General features: G+C 36.6%; 1 protein-coding gene across 2 annotated transcripts in view; it reads left to right on the top strand.

The window, feature by feature from the left end:
* Nucleotides 1-4,618: 4,618 nt before the first annotated feature.
* The window catches only part of LOC127802034 (mitotic spindle checkpoint protein MAD1), a 34,343-nt gene continuing 17,164 nt past the window's right edge, over nucleotides 4,619-21,797 (top strand). Inside the window, exons 1-5 of one of the 2 annotated variants that reach the window (XM_052337672.1) lie at nucleotides 4,619-4,940; nucleotides 17,631-17,730; nucleotides 19,196-19,314; nucleotides 20,405-20,602; nucleotides 20,687-20,779. In XM_052337672.1, the coding sequence (XP_052193632.1) occupies nucleotides 4,773-4,940; nucleotides 17,631-17,730; nucleotides 19,196-19,314; nucleotides 20,405-20,602; nucleotides 20,687-20,779 (678 nt within the window). In that variant the 5' untranslated portion in view covers nucleotides 4,619-4,772. Of the gene's footprint in view, nucleotides 4,941-17,630; nucleotides 17,731-19,153; nucleotides 19,315-20,404; nucleotides 20,603-20,686; nucleotides 20,780-21,797 lie in introns of both variants that reach the window. The other variant, XM_052337671.1, reaches the window with a different exon arrangement.

Below are 21,797 nucleotides of genomic sequence, written 5' to 3'. Positions count from 1 at the left end.
CATAAAACTGACCATGTATGATGGGGTAAACTAACGAACGGAGGGGGTATTTTTGTGAAAAAGAAAAAAACACACCACAGGAATAGTAATATTTTTAAATTACACAAGATCTTCGTGCAAGTTCAAAAAAGATGGGGGTTTTTGAGCAATTTAGCCTATAAAAAGTTAATTATTTCTTCTCCATCTAAAACTTTTAGGTTAAATTCCACTAGGCATCTAAGATTTTACAAAAATGGCAGAAAATAGCCCCATGTTTCTGGAATTAAATAAATGACTTCCCATGCATTTATTAAACTAGTATTACTTTTTTTCCTCCTTGTTATTTTACCACAATTAAAATTCTTAAAATATCTAAAACACCCTCAAAGTTCTCTCATTTATTTCTCTCGCGCCCTAATGGGAAAGTCCATCTCCTCTCTATCTTTCCGCTAAAAAGTTATTATTTCATAAATTAACTAGTTTTACACAATAACTGATAGTTCATTACTATATGTACATTCAATTATCTATACATAGTTTCAAGTTTGATTATAAATATAATAAACTATTAAAATTTAAATTTACAAATTATGATTTGATTTTAAATATATAATCAACTGTTAAAATATAAATTTACAAGTCACAATTCGATTCATATCATAATCCATATATTATTTTATATAATATAAAGTTTAACCCCTATTATATTTGAAATTTAAATCATAATATCTTGTCATATATATATATATATATCTTTGTATTCATTTATAATCTCCAATCTAAAATTTTTTGTTTTATAATCTAGCACACATCTCTTGATATCTCTTTCTTTCCCTCTATGTGCACACATATCCCAACCATTGTGACAACCAATCAATGAATTTAGTGAAGATAAAACCAAATATAATTTCGATCTATTGCAAGTTTATTACTAAATAAATAACTATATATATGTGTGTGTCTACACAATTTCCATCAATAAATAGATGAAAAGAGAAAAAATATTAGTTATAGTGGTTATCTATGGGCCAATGTTATTTCAATTTTTATTTTTGCTAATCACTATATTCAATAGAGTTTGACTACCCATGAAAAAAATATTGCTTATTCATTAAGTCAAACTCATCACTAGGTTTGACCCAACGTGAGTTTGGTTGACAACACAGATCAAAGGAAAATATAGATAGAGAAATAAAAAAATAATACAGAAAAACAAAAAGGGGTAAAATAGTATTTTTATCTATTTTTTTAATAACAAGTGGGTTTTTTACGATTTCAAAAATCACAATGAGTTATGTGTGTTTTCAAACTTTATAGTGACAATTAAATCTTATCCTAATTTTAAATCCTCATAATTAAATGAATAAGTACTATTCACCTTAATTTCAATTAGGCTTGACTAACAATAAATATAATTATTTTAATATATTTATATAATGTGGTTATATAACTTAATGCATGTATTATTGGATTTAAATTATTAAAATAATTGATTAGTGACTATTTTGTCTGGTGTTCATTTATTTATTCTAAATTCGAGTACACATGTATATGCGCAATTAGGTATTAAATTATTTAGTATAATCTTTAAATAAAAATTAATGTCCAAATAGTGGAGGAAAAATATTTGTTGTGTCTATTTATGATAATGGAGAAGAAGAATCGTATCTTAAAATTTTGGAAGAAAGCAATCGAACAAAAGATTAATAAGAGAAATTAAAATGTCCACAAATTATGCTTGGTAGGCAAATAATGAAAATCACATATTTGTTAAAGTGACAAATTGAAAGGCATACATTGTTTATAGATCTAAAAAAATGTTATTGAAAGGTTTTAAAGAAGATAGGAATTTGAATTATTAACATATAGGTTTATAAAAAATATGTATCACAGAGCATAAACGAATATCAATACACAAATATGAGATATTGAGATTTTTTTCAATTATAATAGGATTACATATGCATCAAATTCTTATCTGTTGACCCTTGGTAATGAACGAACTCCTAAACACGTCCAAGCAAATATGTCATGGTGCATGCTATTTACGGATGACATTATATTGGTGGATTAGAAAAAAATAATACAAGAATATTATGGTTTATATATTAGATTTTTCATGTAAAATACCTACCACTAATTGAATTTGGTGATTGTGAAAAATGGGTTGACTATATCGATAAAACTCACTTAACGCGATTCAATAAATTTTGGGATTTACGTTTATCTAAATGTTTAATTACATATGATATAAAAAGGTGTAAAGAGTATGCAAATTATTGGTTGCTTAGTAAGACGATATATTAAAAACCCTAAGACTAAATCCATCTATCTCTAATCCAAAATAAAGTTTTTTATATAAATATAAAATTACGACGATTTGTTCCATTGAGAATTATCATACAAATATTAGAGAACTAGAAGGAGCATACAGTCATAACACATAAATCTTCTCGTATTAATTGAATCTATCAATACTTGTCATCAATTCACCTAACAAAAATTCAAATCGTTACAAATAATGTTTATTTCACTTTATTCTAATTATGTGTTTTATTTTTTAGCATCGAATAACAAATTATATCTAATACGAGATATATAAAGAACGATTTATAATCTACACATTTTTAATTAACTATAATAAAAATCAAATATATCAAATGTAAATAAAGTAAAAATATAAACGTCGATAGTGACATGATAAAATTGAAATATTAAATAATACAAATGAAAGATAAATATATAAATATTGAATCAATAAATCAAAAAGACAATAAGGTCAGTAGGTTTTGTCGATCGAATTCAGATACGGCAATTCAAATAAGAAAATACACGTGACGTTTTAGGCAATAAAATTTGTTGATTAAAGAAAAAAGTAAATATAATAAATATATTTTATTTAAAATAGTATATATTTATTAATATTTAACCATTACTCTTAAAATAATAACGAATATGTACATAATTTATATGTTTGAGATTTTTAAATAATTTTTTAATTTATAATTTATAGCGTGTTTTGAATATGTTGGTTTGATTAGAGTAAAGAGGACGTAAAACACACGTGTCGAGAATAATCATATTTGGGGACAGTGATCAAAGGTGCACCCCATCACGCTTGCAAGTTTTCTACCATGTGTTGATTAGACCAAAAGAAAAATAAATATAAATATAAATAATATTAATTATTATCTTAAAAACAATAGTAAAATATTAATAAATGTTGTTTATCTTTGCCCAAGGAGTAACTTAAGTATAAAAAAATAAAAAATATAAATAAATTTATTTCGATGATTATAGTTTAGTTTTTAATTTGTTTAGGTAAAATATTAAATAAAACAAGTTGTGTTTAGTTTAAATCTCGTTAGTATAATTTTTTTATAATTTTCCTTATTTTCCACTAAAAAAAAGGTCATTTGTGAGATTATTTGTAAGTTAGCATAAGATTAATTTTTAAGGTCAATAATTTATTAATGAATATTGATAAAATTAAAAAGTAGAAAGTTAATATGAATATTTTTAACTAATCATAATAGTGTAAATGATCTACTGTATGCGTTCAAGAGCTTGGAATACTATGATACTATAGATTCAATTTTGTGTCTATGTTATAATATATAATTAATTGTGTCTATCTGTCTGCTCATCTAGAGTTATGAGCTGGTGAATTGTGAATTTTAGAGATAATAAAATAGTTACTGAAGACTGATTGTGAATGAGAAATCTCTTGAATTTTTCACATTATAAACAAAATAATATTTTCAAACTATAGAGATATGTTCACAAATTTCATCTGATTTCAAAATAAAAATAATAAGTTATCATAAAATATAAATAAATATTTTTTGATGATTATAAAATATTAAATAAAATAAGTTGTGTGAAGTTTAAATATTGTTAATATTATTTTTTAATATTTTTCAAAATTTGTATTAAAAAATAATTATTTGTGGAATTATTAGTAAGGTAGTTTAAGATTCATTTGTCACATTAATAATTTATTAATAAATACTGATAGAATTGAAATGTTTTGTTGCACGGAAACATCCAAATGATACGGTTTTATGTTTTTAAAATATTTCTTATCCTGAAATAATAAGAATACTTAAAAAATTTGTTGGGTTGTTTTCGTAAGTTTAAAACTATTTTGAGACCATCAAAAAAATATAAAAAATGTGTTTTTATTTTACGACCACATAAAAGATGAAAGTAATTTCATTTATGCTATTTCGACGACCATGTTAAGAATAAAAGTAACTTGTATTTATGTTTGCTTAAATAAATGATTAAATTTATATTTTTATTTGATTAAATTATTATTTTTTATAACTTTTATATTAAACATTATATTTACAAAATTATCATGTATTTTATTTATTTACGTATTCATTTATGTTTTATTTATTTATTTTTAAAAATATATTATTATTATTTTTTATTATATTTGTTTCTTATTTTTTTATATAATTTAGTTAAAATGTAAAAAAATAATAGGAGTATTTTCAAAATATGGGGGTGTGATAACGAATTTCATATAATTTAAAATAAAAATAGTAATTTATCATAAATTATAAAATTTAAAGACTTTCAATATAATTTAAACCATTTTATTAGTAATAATGACTAATTCGTAGGACGTTCTTGCGCAGTGAAAACGGAGAAGGAAAAAGAAAACCTTCTCTCTCTCCGCTGCTATGGCGCCCTTGGCTTTGAACTAGCATTTGCTCGCAGCCTTGTGCTATATCCATCACATCCATCCTCAGTGTTTCGCAAGAGAGTAGGTGTTTGCGAAAATGATTCTGAGAACGCCGCCTGCAAGGAAGCGGAAGGCGGACTCGAGGCCGATGGAGAGCCCTAACTCCGAGCGGCAGCTCGTCATATACGAGGATCCTCCGGCGCCGGAGTCGACTCACGAACTGCCTTCCGAGCACATGCTCTGCACTTACCAATGCCGCCAGATGGTAAACTTCAATCGCCTCTTTTGGTTCCCGTGTCTGCTTTAGAATGCGACCTTAATTTTGTTGAAATCTGTCCATTTGGCTTCTTCTGCGCGTGTTCGGTGAGGGCTTATATTATATCTCGTTGTTGATGCAAATCGGAGGTTATCAACCTTTTATGATTCTTTATTTTGGATTTGAAATTTTACGAGTTTACTGCGACTTAGGAAAGCGATTCCTGCTGGCAATTTTTAGGACCGTTAGGCTTGTGTTGGCATTCTTTGATAGATCTTTTAAAATCGACTTGTTCGAGGAGAAATAAGCATCTGTTGGAGTTGCCACGAGTAAGGCCATAACTGCCAGATGCGAACAAGAGAGGCCGTTGGGTTAATACTTCAGAGCCCGAAACTGGTGGACTGATGGTGGCTGAACTGAAGCAATAGTTTGTTGGAAGTTATCCAGTCAAAAAATGTAAGAGCAAATTCTGAAATCGTAACAAAAACAAATTTAGCTTAAAAAAGAAGAGAAAAGATAAACATATTTACTTCACCTAAGCCAATATAAACAAGTTAAAAAGGCTCTTATTACCTCCAACATTTAGAAATAGAAGAAAAGATAAGAAAGAAACAACTTTAATTTGTAAGTTTCACATGTCATGACTTCATCCAAATGCCTGCTAATAACTATTTTTTATCTTGGATATGTGTGACTTTTGTTGCTCGTAAGACATAATAGGCCTGCACGAGCAAGTATTTGGAATTCTTGATACTATTTATCAATCTCTCTCTCTCATTATCAATTGTTAACTTCACAGTTGTTTCTATGCTCTGCTATGCTATATGGAGAGTTTAGATCGGAGTTGCAGGAACATGACCATGTGTACCTTGTGAGAAAGTGAGGTTTTTTTCTCAAGTGTTGTTGTGGTTGAAACTTCTATGCTTATATAACAGATGTTTGCTTTTTCAAAAAAGAAAAGAAAAGAAAAGAAAAGAAAAGAAAAAAGAACATGTGCTCATGTTTTGAGTTAAATGGATATTATATTTAATTTTTATTTTTGTATTCTAGCCTAGTAGCACATCTGAAAAAAGCATTTGGCTATCTAGCATCACAATGCTTATATACTTCCCCTTCCTTTGAGGATTACTACACGACAAATTTACTTATAATTAAAATTACATACAATATTGAAAAAAATGAAAAAGCAGAGCACAGAAAATAAAGTAAAATAATAGAAAGCCCCCATAACTGCACCTTGATGAACCTTAATACATCCAAAGAATGTTTTTAGCTAAGGAATTTTGTTGCCACTGTTTTGCTGCACACAAACTATTGAGACAGAGAATCAAACAAGGACAACAATCAAAACATTTGGGATTTTCATGTCAGTGGTGAGTGATTATAAGGTGGCACGCAGTTTGTTTGCTATAACTAACAAATCCTTTCCATTAGGAGATGGATTACTCCTGAAGTAATGTACACTTTACAATCTTTACACACATTTAAGATTTATGTTCAAGTAGCATCTCTTTTGTTGATCAGTTTTTGATACCACACAGATATATTGATTATTCTGTAGTCTTCACAGAATGCTGCCTGTTCTGATCTGCCATTTGTCCCTAAGAGAGGTGTTATGAAATAAACGTTCAAAAGGAGGAGGTTTTGGTTAGTCCTCAGTCATGGCTTGGCCAGACAATACGCCTTGTCCTAATTCCAATGCGAATTAGGAGAGCTTGATGCTCGTATAAGGAGCAGTAATCAACGAGAAAGAGAGAAAGAGAGAGAGAGCAATCCAGAAAGAAGAACAGAGAGAATAAGAATAGAGAGAGTGAGAGAATTTAGAGGAGGAAACAATAGGAATTCTGATGTTCATTCATGCCTCCCTCTTGTTGAGGGCAGGCGAATATATGCACACGCCTGGGGAAGATTCCTTGCCAGGTGGGGTCTACTCCCATAACAAAATTGGGATTCCTTGCCTGGCTGAACCGTTTTTCCTTCTAGAAGGCCTAACAGAAAGTAAGCTACTATGCTACGATATAACAACAACAATTAATAACTAACAACAATAGAGATAAGCAGAAAAAATTAAATTCAAGGCTTGGAAGGATCTCCTCTTGACATTTTCCCCCGCCTTAATAATTTTCTTGTCCTCAAGAAATGCTAAGGAGACTAGCTGCCCTTGGAAATTGCTTGAGGAGATCCGGTAGATACTCCTAGGTGTTGTTGTTGAAGTTTGTCTCGAGTTTTGTCCTAGAAGATAGCAGAACCGGAAGGAGTATAAAAGAGTAGTTTTGGCTGAAGAAATTAGGCAGCTAGGGGTTAAGTGTAATTAGTACATTTTGTTGAGGTTAATATGTAATTTCCCTAAGTTAGTTAGTTGCCTAAGTGTGTCTGCCTCCTTTATAAATAAGAGGGCAAGGCAGCAGTCTAATAACTCCTCTCTCTTGTCAAGTTCTCTATTTCTATTGTGAGTATTATTTGTTCTAGAGAAAGTGAGGCATGTGTATTGTGTTCTTGAATTTTCTTGGAGTGAACAAGGGTTGTACTTGAGCGATAGGATTGAGAGAGAGCTTGAGTTTTGTACTGATCTTCTGTCTGGAAATAAAGACTGCTTCAAGGGTGTTTGAAGGCTGGATGTAGGATTGCCAAAGGCATTCCGAACCAGGATAACTTCTGTCTCCGTTTGGTTTGTTGTTTATCTTTCTATATTTCTTGTTTACATTCTGATTTTGTCTAGTTTATGAGAGGGTTTTCTCGCCTAAGGTTGTAATCTAAGCAGTCCTAAGGTTAACAATTTGGTATCAGAGCCTCCCTTAGGATCAAGAACTAGCTTTCTTGCAAGGTTTCTTTATATTTCTTGTTGATTTAATCTACCTACTGTCTTCAGCCATGGCTGCAACAAGATATGATGTAGAGAAATTCACTGGCCATAATGATTTTGGCCTTTGGAGGATTAAAATGAAAGCTTTACTAGGGAACTTAGGATTGAAATCAGCCTTAGAAGAGGAAGGAAAATTGCTTGAAACCCTCTCGGCAGAACAGAAACAAGAAAGGTTAAAACAGAAAGAAGAAATTGATGAGAAGGCCTTTAATACGTTGATTCTTAGCCTTGGTGATAAGGTTTTAAGAGAAGTATCCAAGATGACCACCGCCCTATCCCTATGGAATAGGTTAGAGACTCTATATCTAACCAAGACCCTTTCTACTCGGTTGTTCTTGAAAACCCTCTTCTTCTCATTTAGAATGGGAGAAGGTCAGAAATTACATGATCATATTGATGATTTTACAAAGCTGTGTTTGGACCTAGAGAACATAGATATCAAGTATGATGATGAGGACATGGCCCTCGTTCTCTTGCATTCTTTGCCTAAGACCTATGAGACCTTTGTTGACTTACTAAAGCATGGCAGGGAAAACCTTTCATTTGATGATGTAATTGGAGCTTTAAACTCCAAGGAATTGCAACAAAAGGTAGAGGTAAATAGTTCTCTAGGAGATGCCCTAGCAGCTGGGTCTAGGCCGGAAAAGGGGGATCAAAGAAATAAGGGTAGGGGAAGATCTAAGTCTAGAAATAGTAGGAGATCTATTAGGTGTTTCTTGTGTCATGAGGAGGGCCACATCAAGAGAAACTGCCCAAATAAGAAGAAAGAAACCCAGGAGAAAACCAGCCCTGAATGCTCTAGCACCATGTGTGGTTTTGGCTATGAGAGTGCGGATGTCCTATAGTTTTTCCTAGGTATGCAGGTATAGTAGCATAGGTCCTAGGTTTAGGGTGTACTTCTCATAGGAAATGGGTATTTACCCATAGAGACTTGGTGGAGGGGGAAATGGTTTGTCTAGGCATCAATCTAAGGTCAAGATAATTGGAGATGTGAGAATAGGAGGCATGGTGGAGCTGTTCCAGAATACTAGAAGCTGTAAAATATGTCCCTGTTCTAATAGAAAGCCTAATGTCCTTAGGAATAATTAGATAGTGAGAGTTGGAGTCCTAAGAAGTTGCAAGGATCTCTTAGAGAGATGGTAGCAACCCTCAAGAATAGAGGATATGTGGTGCTTGCAGGTTTTGTGGATAAGCTGCAGCCACTAAGTACAGCCTATGATAAGTTAGGTTAGCTCATTTCTTGAGGATGGCTCACAATGGTGAGCAAGGACTAGGAAAGGTATCTAAGGCTAGGGATATTAGGGGAGGGGAAAATTTGCAGGTGTATAGGAATAGAATCCATGTAGTTTTGACTAGGTCTCCATATGTAGAAGTCTCCAAAATCAGTAAATCCCATTAGAAATCAGTTTCTAGGATGTTTTGGGAACCTATCTAGGTCTTGTCTCATGGTGGAACTAGGTGAGGTGAACCTAGTGGTGATGGTGTGTCCCTAAGGAATTCCCAAGCGTATATGAGCTTGCTGGAATTAAGTATGAGCTTGCTGTAAATTGCTTCTGGTGTGAAAGGTTAGGTGTAGTAGAGTTGTGGAATAGGTATGCCTAGGTCTTTCAAAAGCTAGGGTTCTTACCTATGAGGGAAAACTCTAATAATAGGACATGGAATTAGTTGATTCCAAGGCCAAGGGATGAAATTTGGAATGCTGGCCAGCAAGGAAAATCCTTTGGATGTCTGGATCTAACCTATGAACCAGGGTTTATCAATAGGGAAATCTTTGAAAATATTTTGGTCAAATTCATTGTGTAAGCTTGGGCTAGATTGTGAGAGGGAGGAAGCTAGTATTTAATATAGCTTTGGCTCTTGCAGTGAGGGTCCTTGTGAACAGTGAGGAGAAATGGTGTGTGCAAGTGTGTCCTTGTATGGTGTAGCCATTATTGATCAAAAGTCCAGATTAAGCAAGGAAAGGGAAGGAGAATCATCTTGTAGGAAATGAGCAAGGGAATAGAAGGTTTAGAGTGCTGCCTTGGATGGGTAGTGATAGGTCTTAAGTTAGTTTCCAGTGAGGTATGGAAATTTGGGTTTATAAGATGCTTAGGCTCAGGTTTGAGTGCTAAGGATAGGCTGGGATATAGAGCCCCTTGTATAAAAGAGGGTTGCACTCATGACCAAATGAATGGCATGGAGCCATGAAAATTTGGGGAGAGTCTTGGAGTCAGGTGGAAGATCCCTTAGGTTAAAGGGGTAAATTGAGTGCATAGGAAAGCTGTGTCAATTTCAGTGGTATGCCTAGGAAAAGTAAGGCAGCTTCATTGATAGTTATCCAATGGGAATCTCAAGGTGTAGCTGAGGTGGTAGTTCAGTGTTTGAGATTGTTGGAAGGAGGGGAAGCTGGAAAGATAAGGCATAGAGGTTGGAATAGGAATAGGACAGCTCATGGCAGCCTAGGAATACCCAAATCTTAATTATACCTTTGTTAAGCTGGAAATAGAGGAGAGTTAAGAAAAGAGGTCTAGCAGTCTTGTTTTGAAGCAAACATAAAGGAAAAGGCAGTGGTAAATCTTAAAAGGCCTGTTTTGGAAGCTAGGAGGAAGTCTAGCAATGTTAAGTTCAATTCCGGGAGAGGTTCACTGGTGTTGAAATGCTGTGTAAAAGTTTAGACCCTTTGGGATTAATGAGTAACATCATATATGGATTTGGTTTATGGTGGAGTGTGCCTAGCTGGAAATTATGCATTTAGGGTGTATATGTTGCATTTTGTATGCAGCAGGAACCCTAAAAATATAGTCTAGGTAGGAGGAGTTGAAACAGCCAATGGGCAGTCCATTTGGCTTAGTCATTAGTCCCATCATGCAGTATATCAATCATATTGGTGTTAGGAATATGTTCATTAGGAAATCCCTTGAGGAGGATAATATCTAATGAGAGTTGCAGGTTTAGTTATTGTAGCTGGAATTTATCCAAAGAGTGGTCCATTATTATGTTTTACAGCATTGATATGTTTTCTTTGATGTGTTTGTGTTTGATATGATCAGGTTTGTTCATCATCCATGGAGAAAGCAGGAGTTGGCTATCGGGTGAAGAACTCAAGGCAAATGGTGGAGATTTGTTGAAGTTTGCCTCGAGTTTTGTCCTAGAAGATAGCAGAACCGGAAGGAGTATAAAAGAGTAGTTTTGGCTGAAGAAATTAGGCAGCTAGGGGTTAAGTGTAATTAGTACATTTTGTTGGGGTTAATATGTAATTTTCCTAAGTTAGTTAGTTGCCTAAGTGTGTCTGCCTCTTCTATAAATAAGAGGGCAAGGCAACAATCTAATAACTCCTCTCTCTTGTCAAGTTCTCTGTTTCTATTGTGAGTATTTTTTGTTCTAGAGAAAGTGAGGCATGTGTATTGTGTTCTTGAATTTTCTTGGAGTGAACAAGGGTTGTACTTGAGCGATAGGATTGAGAGAGGGCTTGAGTTTTGTACTGATCTTCTGTCTGGAAATAAAGACTGCTTCAAGGGTGTTTGAAGGCTGGATGTAGGATTGCCAAAGGCATTCCGAACCAGGATAACTTCTGTCTCCGTTTGGTTTGTTGTTTATCTTTCTGTATTTCTTGTTTACATTCTGATTTTGTCTAGTTTATGAGAGGGTTTTCTCGCCTAAGGTTGTAATCTAAGAGTCCTAAGGTTAACAGTTGTCTTCCGGGGGTCTTCCCTGCCACCTAACCAACACTTGCACGAGTGGAGCGCCATGTTTGTAGATCACTCTTCGCTCCAGAATAGCCTCGGGTTTCATTGCTTGCCCTGCCTCTACGGGAATTCTTGGTAGGATTGCACTGACAGGCTGCTCACCCACTGCCTTCTTAAGAAGAGATACATGAAATATCGGGTGGATGAGCGATCCTGTTGGTAGCCGAAGTCGGTATGCCACCTTTCCCACCCTGGCCTCTATAGGAAACGACCCATAGTACTTAGGACTGAGCTTGGTCACCTTTTTCTGAGTGAGGGACTTGAGGTGAGGATACTTTAACCTCAAGTATACTTCGTTCCCCACTTCGAACTCTCGTTTGCTCCTTTTTCTGTCCGCGAACTATTTCATGTGGTTCTGAGCTGAAGCCAATTCCTGCTTCAGCTATTGTGTCACCTCTCTCCTCCTCTGCAAGTAGTCATCCACTGAAGCTACCCTGGTTTCGCCTTCTGTTGCAGGTATAACCGACGGTTGGTACCCAAACAAGGCTTCAAATGGGGTCATCTTAATGGAGGAATGGTGGGAAGTATTGTACCACCATTGAGCTAAGGCTAGCCATTTGTGCCATTCCTTGGGCTGCATAAGGCAGATGCACCTCAAATAGGTCTCAAGACTTTGGTTCACCTTCTCGGTTTGGCCGTTCGTTTGAGGGTGATGGGCAGTGGACATGCTCAGTTTCGTCCCTATTGATCGCATCAGTTCCTGCCACATTATGCTGGTGAAAATTCAGTCCCGATCTGAAATTATAGTCTTGGGAGTCCCATGTAATTTAACCACCCTATCCAAGAAGGCTCTCGCCACTTCTTGAGCTGTATATGGATGGGTTAATCCAATGAAGTGTGCAAACTTGGTCGACCTATCCACCACCACTAAGATGCTATCTTTCCCTTCAGACCTTGGCAATCCTTCCACAAATTCCATTGATACGCTTGACCAAGCCTGATCGGGGATAGGCAAGGGCTGTAATAGCCTAGGATAGGCTACTGTCTCTGATTTACGCCTTTTACAAGTGTCACAAGGTTGCACCATCCCCTTAATCTCTGACTTCATTCTCGGCCAATAGAAGACTCGCCTCACCCTTAAATATGTGTTTTGTTCTCCTGAATGTCCCCCCATGGGCGATGCATGTAAGGCCTGAAATATCTTCTCCTTTAGGTTTGCTTTATCCCCGATTACTACCCTTCCCTGATACCTCAACATTCCTGGTTTAAGGTATATCCTTTCCCCACGTCTGCCCCCAACGCTAGCCCCTCCAGCAGGGGTTTAAGCTTCTCGTCCCCATCATAACTGTCAATCACCTCATGGTACCACTAGGGAATCACTTCGATTATGGCTGCCGAGCTACCTTCTTCATGGCACCTTGACAGTGCGTCGGCAACAATGTTTTCTTTCCCTTTCGGTACTGAATAAGATAGTCCAACCCCATGAGCTTGGCCATCCCTTTCTTCTGCAGCTGTGTTTGAAGTCTTTGTTGTAACAAGAACTTCAAGCTCTCACGGTCAGTCTTGATTATAAATCTTCCTCCCTCTAAGTAATGCCTCCACTTCTCCACAGCCATTAGAATTGCTAGGAACTCCTTTTCATATATGCTGAGTTCCAAGTGTTTAGGACCTAGAACTTGGCTTAGGAATGCTAGTGGTCTTCCCTCTTGAACCAAGACCGCACCAATTCCAGTTCCACTAGCATCGGTCTCTAGAACGAAAGCCTTGCTGAAATATGGCAGACCAAGGGGTGGCACTCTGCTCATGGCCATTTTTAGTTCCTCAAAAGCCTCCTTTGCCTTGGGTCCCCAACTGAAACCCCCCTTCTTCAACAGTTCCGTTAGCGGTTTACTAATTATCCCATAGTTCTTTACAAACCGATGATAATACTCGGTTAAACCCAAGAACCCTCTCAAAGCCCTTACTGAATTTGGCCTTGGCCAAGACACCATAGCCTCCACCTTTCAGGGGTCTGTGCTCACTCCTCCTTGGGATATAATGTGTCCCAAGTACTCCACCTGCCCTTGGCCAAATGCGCACTTGGACTTCTTAATAAACAGCTGGTGAGATCGGAGGATATCAAGGGTGATTCTAAGGTGGGATAAGTGTAGTTCAAATGAGGGGCTATAAATGAGTATGTCATCAAAGAATACCAATATGAATTTTCGAAGATGAGGTTAAAAAATGGTGTTCATAGGGATTGAAAAGTGGCTGGGGCGTTGGTGAGTCCAAAGGATATCACCAAGAATTCAAAATGCCCATGATGAGTTCTAAAGGCTGTCTTGTGAATGTCCTCGGGTCTCATTCGGATTTGGTGGTAGCTCGAGTGCAAGTCTAGCTTAGAAAAGAATCGAGCATTGTGTAACTCGTCCAAAAGGTCTTCTATCAAAGGAATAGGGAATTTATCTTTGATGGTTTTAGCATTTAGTTGGCGGTAGTCCACACAAAACCCCCATGTTTCATCTTTCTTTTTAACCAAAAGGACGGGAGAAGCAAAGGGACTTTGGCTTGGTCGGATGATGGCTGTTTAAGCATTTCCCTCACCAATTTTTCTATTTCATTTTTTTGGAGTGGGGGGTAACGGTAGGCTCTAATGTTGATAGGCTCAATTAGTGGTTTTAGGTGGATGGCGTGGTCATGAACTCGGGTAGGAGGGAGTGATTGGGGTTCAAGGAAGAGATCCTCATACTTAGCCAACAATCTATTAAGGAGGTCTAAGTAACGTACCTGTTCGGGCCCTCCCGGGAATGCACTAACCGTTAGGCACTTCTCTCCTTGCAATGTTGGACCTGCCTGGACCTCCTCTGCTGCCATGATCGAAAAGAGTTGTGGCCAGCGCCCCCATTTCCCCTTGATCGCCCTCTGCAGTCTCCTTCCCGACATCATCTTGCACATTCCCACCTCTTTCTCTTTCTCAAAGGACACTTCCATCCTGTTAAAATCAAAACTGATGGGGCTCACCCCTTTCATCCAATCTACCCTTAGGACCACATCACAGCCCCCTAGCTGCAGAAGCCTCAAATCTGTTTCGAATTTTTCTCCTTGCATTTCCTAACAGAACCCGTTACATGCTGATTTACTCAACACCCTTTGGCCGTTAGCTACCGTTACACTCAAAGGGAGAGTCCCTGTGAGTTGGCACTTCAGCCTTTCTGCGGTTTTCTCATCCAGGAAGCTATGGGTTCTTGTCGCTATCTATTAAAATCATAAGATCATTACCTTTACAGCGTCCTCCCACCTTAATGATCTTGTTGTTAGTCACTCCCTTCAGAGCGTGAATGGAAATCTCCCCATTGTCCTCTGTTACTTCCTCCTTGCTGTTTTCTTCTATTTCCTCTTCTTGGTTTTCTTCCTCGTCTCCTTCCAATAAGAGAATTTGCCTCTTGCAAGGCTGTCCTGGGTGGTACTTGTCACCGCATCGAAAGCAAGGGCCAGCCAACCTCATTTGCTCTCTTAATTGTTCCCCAAAAGGAACCAAGCTCGACCCACCTGCACCGTTGACCACTTGGTTACCCCTTGCCTCATCGCGAGGGTAACTCCTTCCTCCGACAGGGTTGGCTCCGATATTCACTCCCTGCTGCTGCAGTCTCTGCTTCCTCATTAGTGCCTCCACCGACATCTCTTGCAGTTGGGCACTTTCCGAAGCTTGCTCCACCGTCCTCGGCTTCATCATTTTGACCATTGGTTGTAGTTCCTCGTTCAAGCCGCTCAAGAAGCTTGACACGAAGTAAGCCTCAGAGAAATGAGGGTTGTGACCTATCATAAACGATCTTAACTCCTCAAACTTCTGTAAATAAGCCTCTACACTCCTTGTTTGTTTAAGCTTATTGAATTCTTCTATCGTGTCTGCCATACTCCTCTCTCCGAATTGGTCACAAAGCTTTTCAGAGAACTCCTCCCACGTATAATCTCCCCTCAAGCTCAGACATCCTTGAAACCAGGCATCCACCGCTTCATTAAAGTAAGCGGCGGCTAGCAGCACCCTCTGTCCTCTAGGTATATTGTGCCAGCTGAACAACCTCTCACACTTCCTCAACCACCATCGGGGATTAGCTCATTCGAACACGGGTATCTCCATCCTAGGCATGCTGAACCCTAAAGGATGGCCGTGAGGCTGCTCAATCCTCTCTCTACCCACCACCCCTTCTAACTCTTCGTCATGCTCTACCTCAATCTCGGACGTACCATCCCTCCTGTGCGTTCTATTTCTCGGTAAAACAGTGTCGTCCCTCTCGCGCGAAGGAAAGTCAGGAGCCATCCTTACCGTATTTTGGCGTGTAAACATGAGCATAAACTGCTGCATGTCCTTTCGTAGCCTCGTCATAGATCCTTCCAGCCTCTGCTCCAGTCCCACCAACGACCCTTCTAGCTTGTGATCCATTGCTACGATCGCTTCATGGTTCCTTTCTCCTCGAATCTCCAGCTGGTCGATCCTCCCTTGAAATTCCGACACAGTTGAGCTAACCTGCTGCAACTGTGTCTCAAAATTTTTCATGCGAGTTCCTTTCGCCATTTTTCTCAAGTTGCAGCCTCGACCAAGAACCTGGCTTTGATACCAAGATTGTCACGGCTTGGCCAGACAATACGCCTTGTTCTAATTCCAATGCGAATTAGGAGAGCTTGATGCTCGTACAAGCAGCAGTAATCAGCGAGAAAGAGAGAGAGAGAGCAATCCAGAAAGAAAAATAGAGAGAGTGAGAGAATTTAGAGGAGGAAACAATAGGAATTCTGATGTTCATTCATGCCTCCCTCTCGTTGAGGGCAGGCGAATATATGCACACGCCTGGGGAAGATTCCCTGCCAGGTGGGGTCTACTCCCATAACAAACTCGGGATTCCCAGCCTGGCTGAACCGTTTTTCCTTCTAGAAGGCTTAATAGAAAGTAAGCTACTCTGCTACGGTATAACAGCAACAATTAATAACTAACAGCAATAGAGATAAGCAGAAAAAATTAAATTCAAGGCTCGGAAGGATCTCCTCTTGACATCCTCTCAGTGGCTTTGGTGGCTTATGATCTACTTACATACTACAGCTTTTGCTTCAAGGGCTGGTGGGGGGTTATTGGTGACTTTGAAGTATCATACAGTACCTGACTTTGCTTATAAAAAAAGAGGTTTTATTGAAAGGAAGAGTTTGTACTTGGAGTGATTACCAGTGCCTGATAAGATAGAAGCATAAATAAGCTGAAGATCTTTTAGTATGATCATTGTCCTCGAATCTGTCTTCAAGACAGCATATATTGCATCTAGACCACCAATATTACTGCTAAGAGCATATTATTCCAGACTTTTGGCTCTCTGTCTGTCACCCATTTTTCCTTGATACTTTTGATCAGCATAATCAGATATGTATGGACTGCACAAATTAAACCATCCGTGCCAAATACACTATTTGGCAAAAATATAGTGGGGATGTGACTGGGTCACTGTGCTAATGCTCAACAAAAGAATGGAGAGGTATGTACTGATTCAACAACAATGGTTTTGCCTGATTGAAATATATAGACAAAGGATCTATGTGTCTTCTTTCTTGGATCAATTTATGGTTTTAAATCAGGACACAATGACGAGGCCCTGTTTTAAAATGCCTAGCTAGAAATTTAAAGCAGAATTGTTTCTGAACATAAATTGAAAGAAAATACTTCCGGGGTTATGGCGTGGTGATATGCTAATACCTTGAAGAACTTATAATTGTACTAATAATAAGACATGTGATGATGATGAATAATTGTTGGCAAGAATGCCCTTGATAGCCAGCCTTCATTTTAACTTCTTCACAAGATAACCATTTGTTCCCATCTTTTATCCTACTATGATAGTACAAGCTTTTGCTTCATGTGCTTTATTTAGATTATTGTTTACAGGCAATACATAGGCAAATTGGTTGCTCTCAGTTGCTAGTTTTATTGAAAGCAATTCCTTGCAAATTTTGGATGCTCAAAGTCACAACAATCCAACCAAATCCCCCACCCCCACCCTGAAAAAAACCGCAATCCTGTTGTACATGCTGTTTATATGTGAAAGTTTGGTAGATGATGTGAATTTCTTATTATAAAAATTGCATAACTTTACTTTCTAGGAATATCTTTGGTTGGTTATAATTTATGGGTTTCAATAATTTCTAACATTGTAGGTTAAATCTGAGTTCTTCGATGCCTTAAGTAGTGCAGAGAAGCAAGCTCATGATTGCCAATCTAAGTTGGAGGTGCTAAATGATGACTATTGCAAGGCAGGTGGGTTATTTATGTTGTCTTTGTTCCAACACTTGAGGCTAAACTTTATCAATGCATTTACCTTCTTTCATACTGTGGAAGGATAATGACGCAATCAAGACTATTGGAACCCCAAAATAACCAAAAACTACATTAATTTTATGTGATCAGGTATTTTTTTGATTTTATATTGGTGTTTTATTACTATCTAGTGGGATTAAGGCTTGATGTGTTGTGTTTTAGTTTTATAAGGACTTTTAGTAGATTATATAATTGAATTTGAAATGTCATTAGGTTACCATATTAGGTAGGATTAGGTCTGCAAGAGTTTTATAAATGCGACTTATTCATATAGTCTGAGATTATGGTTTTGAAAATGAACAAGTTAATTATTTTGAAAAGCTTTGAGCTCTCTGTCCCCTTCTTCTTTCCTCCTTCCTTCTCCATTGTCTCTCTTCTTCTTCTTCTTCTTCTTCTCCATTGGGCAATGGTTAAGCAGCAATAAATGCACCTTGTTTTCAGGTAAGGTCCATTTATTGCATCTTGTTTTTAGTTTCTAAACCCTCCAATTGGTTGATTAAATGGTTCAAAATACGATGCATTTATCATTTATTGCCACTTAACCATTGCCCTAAGGGCAATGGCTAGCATTACCCTATACATATTTTTATTTTTTACTTCATTTGCTTGATTTTTCTTTTTCTTTTGTCCTTTTCTCTTTCTCTCATCCTCTTCTTATTCTCTTTTAGTGGCAGTTACACCTGGTTGTTAGTCTCATTTATATTGCAGTCTCCTCTATACTGATGTCTGTAGCTGCAGTGGGGTCCAGGAGTCTTTTGTAGTTGATTTTTTCATTTTGTAGAAGCAGGTTGTGCTGGGTTGGATTTTGAAGTGGTGTTTGTAGCCACTTTAGCTAGTTTTGCTTACTTGCTTTGAGCTTTGATGGTCATCATCTGCCTGAGATAACTTCCATCACTGTTTTGCTGGGGATGCCCCTTGTGTTATATTCATTGTTGCTTTTTTGTTTGAGTGTATTTTAGAAATCTATCTTTCAAAAAAAGTAATTTTTTGGGTGAAATACTTCATATTTTATATGATGTTAGGATCAGTATGTTCAGCAAATTGGTCAAATGTCTAAATAGATATTGTATACTTTCAAATAGATTTTGTACACTTCCAAAAAAATTTCCTGTACATTGTATAATATTTGGTGGGAGACACTTAGGTATAATATTTGTAATAAGGGCCTTATGGAAGATAAGGCTGTAGATGGAAATGAATGGCAAGCTTGAATTCATGTAGCTGACCCCACATAGTGTGATAAAGGTTTGGTATTCTGTTGTTTTGTTGATAGGTACGTTTCAATCCTTTCCCTTGGACATCGAAAGGGCCCTTTATTTGACTTTGTATTGCCTGTTGATCTTTGTTTTTCTATTTTTTATAGAAGCTGAGAGGCAGAAACTTCGCGATCAATTCTTACGTGCAGAACAAGAACTTGCTGCTGCCAAAGGACGTGAACATGCACTGCAAGATCAGCTGTTGAAAGAGGTCAATGATTCTCAAGAACGGATAAAGAAACAAATACAAGCATACAGTGAACTTGAGGTTCAGCTATTTTCTCCTAATTTTATCTTGTGATATTCGAGAGAGTCATTTGTTGCCTGTCATGTACTTCTGTCAACACGGAAATGGCTTCTAACTTGCATTGACAAATCAAGCATTTTGGTTCTATATTCATTTCTTATAATTGTCTTACGTTCTGTTAATGCAGTTAGTAAATTACGGGACCTTTTGAACTAATTGCCCCAAGTATCCATATTGCAAACTTTGGTTCATCTTTCTTCTTATTCTACTTGTCATCCTCTTCTTTTGTCTCCCATCTTTGGTGGGAATTGAAAATCTCAGGTTCATGGCATTGGCTTAATGGTAATCCTTGCGATCAACTATTGAACAGTCTTGTTGCACCTAGGTAACTGTGTATTATGCAATGGAAAAAGATACAAGATGCCTCCTGGGTTGGAGTTTGGTATGATGAGCCAGTAAATTTAATTTCAGAGGAGCTGTATACATAATCTAAATAAATATCTCGGCAACTGATTGGTTTTATGTAATAATAGATAATCCAGTGAAATTTCAGGCTTAAACATTTCGTCAACCGACTGGATAAAGGACATGCTCTTGGATTTGTTCTCAGCTTGCAAGTAATTATGGAGAGGAATTCTCCCATGTTGCATAGCAATCTAAATGATTTTTGTGGGAGTGTACAGAGTTTTTATGGGAGTCTATGGTAGTTGTTGCTGTAAAAAAAAATAAAAAAATTCCTGATTAGAATTAGAATTTTGTTAAACTTGGTGGGAAATCTTTAAACATGACATGGAGGTATAGTGGTGGTCTTATAGAAGATATGGCCATGGATTCAGATGGTTGGAAAGTTAGGATTCATGTAGCTGACCACGCTTAGTGGGGTTAAGGCTTCAGTGGTTGCTGTTGTGTATCAGAATTAAATTTTGTTAATTCAACATCTATGCTTGTTGAAATTGATGTACAATTTCAATTTCTTGAAAATTTCTTTTCTATTTTTGGATTGCTTTTGCTATTTTTATGTTTTACCCTCTAGAATATTGTCTCTCTTCATCATCAAATTATCTGTCTTTGCCATCATTGGCCTCCAATAGTTTATGCAATCTGATTGTAGGTGAAGCTCCAAAATGAAACTAAACTTCGCAGAAAAGCAGAGTCTTTAGCAGCTTCAGCCGAGGAGAAGGCAAGCATTTTAGAAGGAAAAATAAGCCATCTCTCTGGAAGCACTGAAAGGGAAAAGAAACAACTTCAGGATGAGATTGTACAGATTAATAGAGAATCAAAACTTTCTGTTTCTAGAATAACTGCAGACGTAAGCTGCTAAATGCCTTACTGGATCATGAGCATTTGTTTAGACATTTATTCTAATGACTACTTGAATTTTGATTTTTTTAAGCTTGAAAGAATGGAATGCAGAGCTAATCATGCTCAGAAAGAATCTGAGCTGCTGAAACAACAGCTTGAAGAACTCCGAAGGCAGCTTGATGAGGTGACTGGCTTTGTAATTTATTCTTTTCTTGCCATCCACGTACAGTAATACTTTCTTCTGTTGTACAATATCACACCAGCATAATGGAAGTATAAGTTTTGGTAGCGGAAGCTATTTGGGGGTTCCTTTTACATGTCTAATATTTCTTCTCTGTCTTCTTTGAAAATTTTGTTAGAGCTTGTTTTATTTGTGAAAGTCAAATTCACAACAAAGTTCATAATTACCCTGTTTATAAAGAATGTGGAGGAGGACCCTAACCACTTAGACCTTCCATTTGTCACTTTCTTGTGTATTTGATTCTTGCTTCTCTATTTTTTAATCTCTTTGGTAATAAGGTCTAAATGCAAAGAAGTTTGGATTGGCACAAAAAGAAGCAGTTAATTTCTTTTATTCTCTAATATCTATACTTCATTCCAAAAATGGTTATATTTAAAAAGTTCTCACTCCCTTTGTCCCCTCTATGGCTAAATTTTAAATCTCAAACTTTACTTTCCTCCTTCCACCAACATTACGATGTCTAAACCAGTTGATCTTTTTTGTTAGTTGCTATACTTTAGGTATCTTCATAGCCAAGTTAATTATTTAAAAAAAATCATAAAAAACAATAATGTAATTTAAAAATAGTTGGAAACTTCAATTTTATAATCACATACCATGTTCTAAACACATTTATTTTGTGTATTTCTTTTATAAAATTTGTGATTTAGACGCTGTTACTTATCTTCATTAGCTAGAACTTATTTTGCACTTGAGTTGACTTATTGTGCAATCAAGTAAATATTAAGTATGGGCTTATTAACATTGTTCGGGTGTATATTGTTTAACTGTCTTGCTCGTCTTCAAATGTTGGCCAGACATTAACATTAGGAGGTGGGTCAAATAGGTCTTCTTTTCTCAAAATATTGTTAGGTTAAACTATTACACTTCGTATTAAGTCAACTATTAGTTGTGTGGGATTAAGGATTGTGATTGTTATTGTTATTGTTGTTCTGAGGTAGCTTATATCTTTGTAGGACAG

The sequence above is a fragment of the Diospyros lotus genome, chromosome 5, assembly GCF_014633365.1.
Source record: "Diospyros lotus cultivar Yz01 chromosome 5, ASM1463336v1, whole genome shotgun sequence".
Taxonomy (NCBI): Eukaryota; Viridiplantae; Streptophyta; class Magnoliopsida; order Ericales; family Ebenaceae; genus Diospyros; species Diospyros lotus.
Note: the sequence above shows the minus strand (reverse complement) of the source record. Positions and strands in the feature narration are given on the sequence as shown.